A 9,495-nucleotide genomic window follows, 5' to 3' on the forward strand; every position below is an offset into this window, starting at 1 on the left:
AGCTGCATATGTATCAAAACATGGCCTAGTCGGCCATCACTGGAAAGAGAGGCCCATTGGACTTGCAAACTTTATATGCCCCAGGGGAATGCCAGGGCCAAAAAATGGGAATGGGTGGGTAGGGAAGTTGGGGGGAGGGTGTGGGGGACTTTTGGGATAGCATTGGAAATGTAATTGAGGAAAATACGTAATAAAAATTTTTTTAAAATGTAGAAATGAAGAGAATATCTAATAAAAATTATTTTTGAAAAGAAATTTAAAAAATCACTTAGTGTGCACTTTAAGCATGGCAGCATTTATTTTTCACATATAAAGGTGCCTTTCTGCTCTACCTCCATCTAAAGGACATACACCATCAAATCTTATGAACGTGTTTATACACTGTACTTATAGTATGAAGATTGTGAACGCCTCATACTGATCCACGTATCTGTATATATTGCATTTGCAGAAAAAAATTGATAGTTATGTGTATGCGTGATATTTGATAATTAGACTTGATATTCTCCATAAGATTATTTAAATGTTTGATTGTGAATATATACTGCTATTATTATCTGTCTAGTGTACAAAACACATTAAAAGTTTTATACTTCAGGTAATGCTTTTATCTATAGATATTCAGAGGTTGCTGAAAATGCAATCAGTCCAGACATGCTAATCAATATGAGGCATTCTGATGGTTTTTATTGCCCCCATATCTCCCTCCCAACCTTATGAGCCCCATTTTAAAAAGATTTAATTTTATTTTAAGTGTTTGAGTGTTTTGCCTGTATGTAGTGCCTGCAGAGGCCAGAAAAGAGGTCTAAACCATCGATAATTGGCATTAAGGGCAACTGGAACCCATCATGAGAGTGCCTGGACTCGAACCTGTCCTACAGGAACAGGAATTCTCTTAATTAGTGAGCCATCTTTCAAGCCCCCTCCTTTTTTATTGTTCATTACCAAGCACACATTAAGATGGTGATACTATTTTCTATCAGAATAAGAAGTGAGACTAAATGTTTTTGTGTGTTGCCATGGCAAAGCTACCAGGCTCCCATGTGTCTCGATCCTTGGTAGTGAAAGGCTTTTCCCACTGTACTCATTTGTGACTTAATTTATTAAAGCCTAGGGTGTAATAAGTGTGCTCTGGTGATTTTATTCATAAAATAGAGATGCATGCTAGAATTCTTCTCCCTGATGAGATATATTACTTCTATGTTTATATATGTGCAATATTGTTTTGAAACTTTAACATAAATAGTCTTAATTGTGTCTTTCCTGGTTATCATGTATTTGACACCTACCAATCTTTCTATGAAAGTGGTTATGGTGACCTTCTAGGCCTTCCCCTTTTTTTAATCAATGCCAATGAAATAAAACCTGGATTTAATATAGATAAGCTAAATCTTTTCCTATAGCAGGCAGTCATATGAAATCTTTCCTTAAATTCGTTTCTTTTTGCTTTTAAAATAAAAACTCCTATTTCTTATAAGTTTCTAAGACATTTGTGCAGCTCACTCTTTAGGTTAAATTCCGTAGCTTATGCCTGAATGTCTTCTACAGAAGATCGATGTGAGTCATTTACCTGGGACGGCAAATCAAAGGAGAAAAACTATTACAAGTGGAGAAATGAAAGGTATGAGCTATGTTTATGAGATGTCCACAGATAGCATAGTTATTTAAATCAGGAGGAGCAACATTTGAAAGGAGAAATACAATTATGTTTTATATATTAACTTAAAGTTGAAGTAAAATGGTAATAAGATTGATTTCCAAAAGTTTCTGCACACACTAGCTGAATGTGTAAGTAAAACAGCTGAATTGTTCAATAAATTACAAGGCATTGTAAGATCTAAGGGGTATTTAATCAAAATGCAATGCAGAGGAGGCAAGCTACCAATGAGGACAGAGTTATGGATGGAGAACAGGAATTACAGGAAGCACAGGAGTCCAGGGAAGGAGTGTGTGTAGTGAGAAGGTGATATGTAGCCACATACCCAAGAATATTTGGGTCACAAATTTGATTATGATAAGGTTTTTTTTTGCAGGGGGACAAAGAGTTGGGTAGCCAGTGAAGAGAGTAGACCTGGAAAAATATAAGAGAAGAGAAATGAATATGATCAAAATACAATATGTGAGATGATCAAATAATTACTTTTTTAAAATAATGAATCTAAATCATATCCCCTGGGATCATTGATTACCACCTCTTGGTACTTTCTGAAAAAGCTCTTATTCTCTGGAAAATTGGGCTATGATGGAGAAAGTGAATCAATAGAGCCAGATGTTCTTTTTTGTTTGTTTGTTTTTACCCTCATTTTTTCTTTTCCTCTCAGGGATCATGATATGCTGGCCATATTCAGTAGCTTTAAGACTCCAGATTTATCCTTGGATAAAATAAGCTACTAGTCTATCAACCATACTGTCAGTAGTTATCAAAGTTATACAATGTCTTACTGCTTAGTACTTTGATAGGCATGACAAGGATAAATATTGATTTGTTTCTAGCTAGTTTGAAGGGAACATAAACGTTGTAAAGAGATAGATAATAACAAATGATAAAAATGTAGGCACCTATTGGAACCAGCATACTAATACTCTATGTTATCAAATAGATCTACATTTATGATTGTATGATATGCATGCACTTCTAAATAGAGATGAATGCTGCGGTGTGTGTGTGTGTGTGTGTGTGTGTGTATGTGTGTGTGTGTGTGTGTGTGTGTGTGTGAGTGTAAATAAATGAATAAAATAAGACTATAATTGTAGTGATAAATTGCTGAAAATGAATTGCTCTCTACATAAAAAGAGGGAGATGTCAGTTAAATTTAGAATTCTTGGTGAAGAAGCCTAAGTGTCTTTCAGAAAGATTCTCTGCAATTATATTTAATCTCAAAGCTCACTCACTAGCTGCAGCCTTTGGGGAGCAGAATGGAATGCTAGTTTTCAGGAGTCAGATCATTTCAATTCTCCCTATAATTCTTAAATATCAAATTTATCATAGAGTCAAAAGGATTGTAAGAGTGAAATCACACCCCTCTTCACCACTCAGCATGTCCAGCGTGCTGTTTTTGCATTTTCCTAAGTGATGTTCATTAGACTTGGCCAACTCTGAAAAGATCCTACCTTTAAGCTTACCCAAGAATTATTATCTTTATTTTTCTCAATTTTAATCCTATCACAAACTAAAACAGAAAAGAAAGGCAAACAATTATCTCCACAAACCAAATGTGGGCTATTTGCCATGTTCTGACTCTTCCATTGTTACGACCCCAAATCTAAGGAAATAATTTGTTGATAACTCAAATGTCCTTCTTGGCATTGGCATAAGAACTACAAAGTGTACACAAATATTAGAAGCAAGATTTTTAAAATGTGAGTCCGTATGTTTGGCTTCCTAAGTACAGTTGTCACTGAAAATCCTTGACCTGTTCTATAACTCCCAGTGTTTTGTGACTGACATTTGCACCTTTTCCAAAGCTAATAACTAATTATCAGAAAAGTGGACATCATTGAGCATGTCCATGTTTTGTGACTCGTCTAGCCTGCAGGATTCAGGCCTGTCTTGAAGGTTCCAGGAATTTGCCAAGAGTGAATATGCATGTTCATCTCTCCTGGAAATCACAAGCCATTGGAAACCTACATTCACCGTGGCATTCAGTGTGTTTGTGATGAGTCTCAGAAAGAGGTCCATTTTCATAGATCACAAGATGAGTTCATGCCATGAACAATTTTTGGCACATTTCCTAGCTCAGGTCTGAGTCTCATATTTTCACCTCTTATCTTCAATGAGGGCATCCTCTGACACGTGTGCTTGTTCTGCTTGTGTGCTTTCCCCATGCACAGCACTGGTCTGTGTCAAGGGCAAGTGTCACAATGGGACACCTCAAACACATTACTCAAAAGTGCACTGGAGTTGTTTTAATAACCAGAATCTGGCTGGCCTCTCCACCATCATGTTTTCATCTGTACCCACTTTCCACTCACATTGCCATGCTGCTGAGGTCTGTTCCTCACCAGTACATATATTTTAAGGTAAATATAACTCACGCCCATTTCTTCTTTTGTGTTTTTATTATTCCCAGGCTTCTGTGCACCTGACCATACTATTGTGCCTCATGGCAGGCATACCAGGGGGAAATCTGTTGGTGACTTCGACAGGGTAGAATTTCCAATTCCTACCTAGCATTTATCAGTACTTCAACCAATAATTATTGAACAAGAAGAATAATGTCTTATTACACAAACATGATAAAAAATATGTTGTTCCTTCCAATCTGTTACCAAATGATATGCACATGTAGAATGATTTAATTATTTAAGCATAATAGAAACCACATTAAAGTTACAAAGGATCCCATTTTAGAGATAATCTATTTTTTAGAAATCAATTTAGACAGTTAAGACTTCACACAACTGATTGGATTTAAAAAGTAGAAACAAGAATGTTAAGTAAGTAGACAAAACATTTTTGATACGTTTGCATCTTTCTCTATATAATACATAAAAATAGTAATATTTCTAATATGAAGTTGAGAATGATGTACACTGTGAATTTGAACACTTAATGGTATTTTCCAGTTTTGTGTCTAGAGTTCAAGTTGCCCGGTTCATTTGTGGGTAAATGTTTGAAATTACTGAGTTCTCTTTATTTCACAGTGTCTAATGTCTGACCAAGTGGTGTATTTACATTTGCATGAGCATGTGTGCCTCACAATATATTAAACATTCAACTAAATAGTAAGATCCCTTTAAATGGTCGCTTGGGAAGAAATGAAAATTTAGAATCATTATAACTATGTTCAAACGTTCAACTTATTCCTTTGTGATACCCTCGTTTTATTTATTACTATTATATTATAGTTAATGCTAACTAAATGTTTTCATCTGTCAGAAGAATCAAGAAATGAAGAAAGGGCAGTGGAAGAGCTCAAAAGACATGGGAGCCATCAAAGTCTCCAGTCATGGGTATGTCAATATTACATTGATGAGTCTCATTCAATATTGCTTTGCTTTGTGTTAAGAACATAAAAAGGACAGATACAATTACATACCAAACTATCAGAACAATCAGTCACAACTATGCTCTTTATTTAAAATATATTTTACCATCTTATTATTTTAAAAACATTCTTGGGGTACTTATGTATTCAACTTGAAATCTGGTCTTAATTTTGTTGTTCACTATTCCTGTGAAAATCATTTGAAACTTCATGTGCTAGCTCCATAAAATAATGACTTGTTAAACTTAAAACAACCTCAGGAGCAAGCAAATCAGCACATCTCCTAAAACGCCCTAGTTGTCCCATATCCGGCAGTCTCTTCATGTCAGTATCTATGATTGAAATGAGTTAATACTTCCAAGTACCTTTTGCATCAGTTCTCCTTGTAAGAGATCATTTCTAGTCTACCTTTTAGAAATACCTTTCTTTTCTTTGGTAATGGAGTTTGGCATTCCAATGCATCTTCTTTATTGACAATTGACACATTGCTTCTGTTTGATTCCATCTGTTTATTGTTACTACTGCTGCATAATTTTATTGGCTGCATGTAAGAAAGCTCCAACAGATGCCTCTAAGCACATAAGGCCTTTCAGGTTTTGCACAGTAAGTATTAAACATTTGATGAACTTATTGGCTTATACTTGTTAAGAAAAGACTAGACTGTGACACCACACAACACCAGTGTTCCCATTGTGTGTGACCCTTTGTCATCAGTTCCTCAGTCTATAACATGGGAGTAAAATTGGAATCAGAGGTGCAAAGAAGAGCTTTATGTTATTATATTTTAATTATTATTATCATTATTCTATGACAACACTGATAGAAACAGTACTTGACCTTGAGCAAATAAATGAAACACGCAGACTTTTTGCATTTTCACAATAAAAACACTTGGTACCTGTAATTACTTGTGTTGGTTGTGGAATCTTCAGGAAACTAAAAGCATTTGTTTTGTATTGCTTCATTCCAGAGGGAAGTTTCAGGCATTGTGGTGGTGATCTTACTATCAAAAAGCTACAAATAACACTTGGAATTTATATTTATAGGTTAAAGATATTAGTTATGCATTTGTTATAATCTCTCATATCAAGTTAACAAATTATCCTAATTTATCTTTGCTCATTGACACATACTTGATAGCTATTCCGATTCCTAGAAAATGTTTCAGATTTTCTTCTGTGTGTATTGCTCCCCCTGAGAGGAATGAGAGGCTTTCAGTCTGAATGGCATGGTTTCCCATACACGTTGCCCTTAATTTCAGTTAAATTGCTTTTGGAAAGAGGCATTCAGATACTCTCTATAAGAAAAGTATTTTGCAGCTCATTTTTATTTTAATTTTAACAGACTACCTCTGAGACTTTTTCACTGGATGATGTGGTTCATTTAGCCAGGACTATGGATGAAAGACCAGAAACTACCACAAATACAGAAGTTAAAGGTAACTCACATGTTTTATGTCAAGTCCTTAGGGTGAGTAGTTATATAAGTTAGGAAGGTTGGATTAGTGTACTATTCAAATACACTTCCCTATTTCTCACAAAGCAAGTTAAGCTTCAGATAAGCCATGTAGAAACAGTTCTGCCAATGTAACTGAACAAGCTGTTAAAGAAGCCGAGATACTAAATACATCACAAAGTTTCATAATGTCTGAGGAATAGCAAAGCAAAAGAAGGCAGAGAAGGGAGTGGCAGGAAAGCCATTGAGGGATAAAGAGGAATTGCGACGGCATGTGTAAAGTGTGTGCGGGTAGTGTAATTCTCCAAAGTATGAATCACGGAGTGCTAGAGATGTCAGAGGGAAAAGGTGATCTCTGCTGCTTATATTATCTATGCATCATGACAGCAGAAGCATCCCTCTTCCACTTTGAGAAGACAATGAACATTTTCCTACCCCTTCCAGAACACAAACATTTGATTTTCATAGGGCTAGTAAGAACATAGCTGCTATGTCATATAGGGAGAGCAATTGATGCCCAGCATTGGTTACTACTCAGGGTAGTATAATACCTAACCAAATGAGAAAAACAGGAGAGAGGAAAAAGAGTAAGTGTGTTTTGAGATGGTCAAGTACACCATGGAAGTCCAAAAAGACATTTGGAAATGTGTAATTTCTTCTGTGGTTTGAATGTGGTAAACATAAGGATGAGAGACAGAGTACTAATCTGAAACAGAAAACTGAGCCAATAGACTAGGCAGCCATCTCTATCAGCCACTATCTTATGGTTTGTCGTGCCATGATAAAATACTATGATCAGATACAACATGGGCATTTCTGGTAACTCACACCAATCACATAGTGGTTAGTGCTCTGTGCCATGGCTGAAGCAAACGCAGGCTAAAAGGCAACTTGGAGAGAAAAGAGACCATTTTATCTCTGAGGTAACAGTCCACCACTGAGGGACTGCCGAGCGCGACCTCAAGCAGAACAGGAACCTGAAGGCAGGAATGGAGGCAGTGAGAAATGCTGCTTACTGGCTTACTCAGCCTGCTTTCCTATACACTCCACAAGTACATGCCCAGAGGTGGCACTTCCCACAGTGGGCTGGGCTCTACCACATCAATCATTAATCAAGACAATAGCCCACAGAAATGTCAATTATATGGAGGCTCTTTCTTAATTAACACTCTCTCTTCCTAAATATGTCTAGCTTTGCATCAAGTTGGCAGAACCTAGCCAGCAAAGCCACTGACTCTTACCTTTGATAGATAACTGCTGAAGACCATGACAGACCTGGAACTGAGATTGAGCAACTCCAAGATTCTGAATTTGTCCATGAGTTATCCAAAGGTTCTGGCCAATCAAACATTGTTTGAAGAGTAGTTATCAAGTGAGCTTTTAAAAGATCTGTTAGATAATTGTTTGAAGCTTACAAGAACCTAGAGAAAAATAAATATTGTTTTGGTTCTGTTCATGCTTTTGAGACACAGCAAAGTTCAAATGAGATGAAAAATAAAAAGGTTTAGTTTCTTATTGCAAGAAGAAAAGTCTCTACAATATTCACTACTCCTATAATTCTAATTTTACAATTCTTAGATACTATACTAAACCTAGGGAGAATGAAATGGTCAGTATAATTTATGAAACTCATAAAATAGAAAGAATGAAGAAAATAGATTCTGAGATGGGAAAATGAATGATGGGAAAATTATAGAGTACATATTAAAATCAGAAATTGGTTTTCTCCTCTAAGCCCTCCTATTTATCACCCATTGTTGCCTTTCAAATTAATGGCCTCTTCTTTTATTTATTGTTATCCAGTGTACACATACACGCATGCACACATACATACAGCCTCAGGGTATATATGTTGGTATTTCTAAATGTATGACTCCACATTTCTCAGCTCACCTTGAAAATTCTGCACCAGTGAGTGTCTCCTATTTTGATTAATGTGTGTGTCTTTCCCAAAGCTGGCAAATAATTATTGGGAAGGTGGAAAGAATTGAACTTCTTGCGTTTTCCGATACAACCAGAAGTTGAGAGCAAGGTTGACCTAACCTTGGCAATTCAGAGCTATCCTAAACAGCACAATAATTATACAAGGCTTACAAAAGGAGGCTGTGGTTTTTATTTATCCTGATTCTTCTATTTAATTTGTCAGTGCAATTAGTCTCTGCTGTCATAGTCTGTCCTATTGCTACAGATCATATGACAGGATATAAATACTACAGCATAATATGATAGAATGTAACATAGTCAGAAAAATGTAATCATTTTCTCTTCAAAATTCAGCCTGAACCAGTGAGAAGGCTCATTGGGTGGAGAATATGCACAGAACTAACGACCCTAACTTCATTCCTGGATCCCACAAGGTTACATGAGAAAATGACTTTTTTTTTTATTAGGTATTTTCCTCAATTACATTTCCAATGCTATCCCAAAAGTCCCCCATACACTCCCCCCCAACCCCCTACCCACCCACTCCCACTTTTTGGCCCTAGGGTTCCCCTGTACTAGGGCATATAAAGTTTGCAAGTCCAATGGGCCTCTCTTTCCAGTGATGGCCGACTGGGCCATCTTTTGATACATATGCAGCTAGAGTCAAGAGCTCCGGGGTACTGGTTAGTGGATAATTTTGTTCTACCTATAGGGTTGCAGATCCCTTTAGCTCCTTGGGTATTTTCTCTAGCTCCTCCATTGGGGGCCCTGTGATCCATCCAATAGCTAACTGTGAGCATCCACTTATGTGTTTGCTAGGCCCCGGCATAGTCTCACTAGAGACAGCTATATCAGGGTCCTTTCAGCACAATCTTGCTAGTGTATGCAAAAGTGTCAGCGTTTGGAGGCTGATTATGGGATGGATCCCTAGATATGGCAGTCTCTAGGTGGTGATCCTTTTGTCTCAGCTCCAAACTTTGTCTCTATAACTCCTATCATGGGTGTTTTGTTCCGAATTCTAAGAAGGGGCAAAGTGTCCACACTTTGGTCTTCATTCTTCTTGAGTTTCATGTGTTTTGCAAATTGTAACTTATATCTTAGGTATTCTAAGTTTCTGGGCTAATATCCA

General features: G+C 36.7%; 1 protein-coding gene across 1 annotated transcript in view; it reads left to right on the forward strand.

Annotated features, from left to right (window-relative positions):
* Positions 1-9,495, forward strand: part of LOC110289830 (ankyrin repeat domain-containing protein 36A-like) — a 179,688-nt gene that overhangs the window by 95,002 nt on the left and 75,191 nt on the right. The window contains exons 46-48 of the mRNA XM_021156225.2: positions 1,549-1,621; positions 4,880-4,953; positions 6,333-6,426. Of these exons, the coding sequence (XP_021011884.2) occupies positions 1,549-1,621; positions 4,880-4,953; positions 6,333-6,426 (241 nt within the window). The remainder of the gene's footprint in view (positions 1-1,548; positions 1,622-4,879; positions 4,954-6,332; positions 6,427-9,495) is intronic.

Source organism: Mus caroli, chromosome 2, assembly GCF_900094665.2.
Source record: "Mus caroli chromosome 2, CAROLI_EIJ_v1.1, whole genome shotgun sequence".
Taxonomy (NCBI): Eukaryota; Metazoa; Chordata; class Mammalia; order Rodentia; family Muridae; genus Mus; species Mus caroli.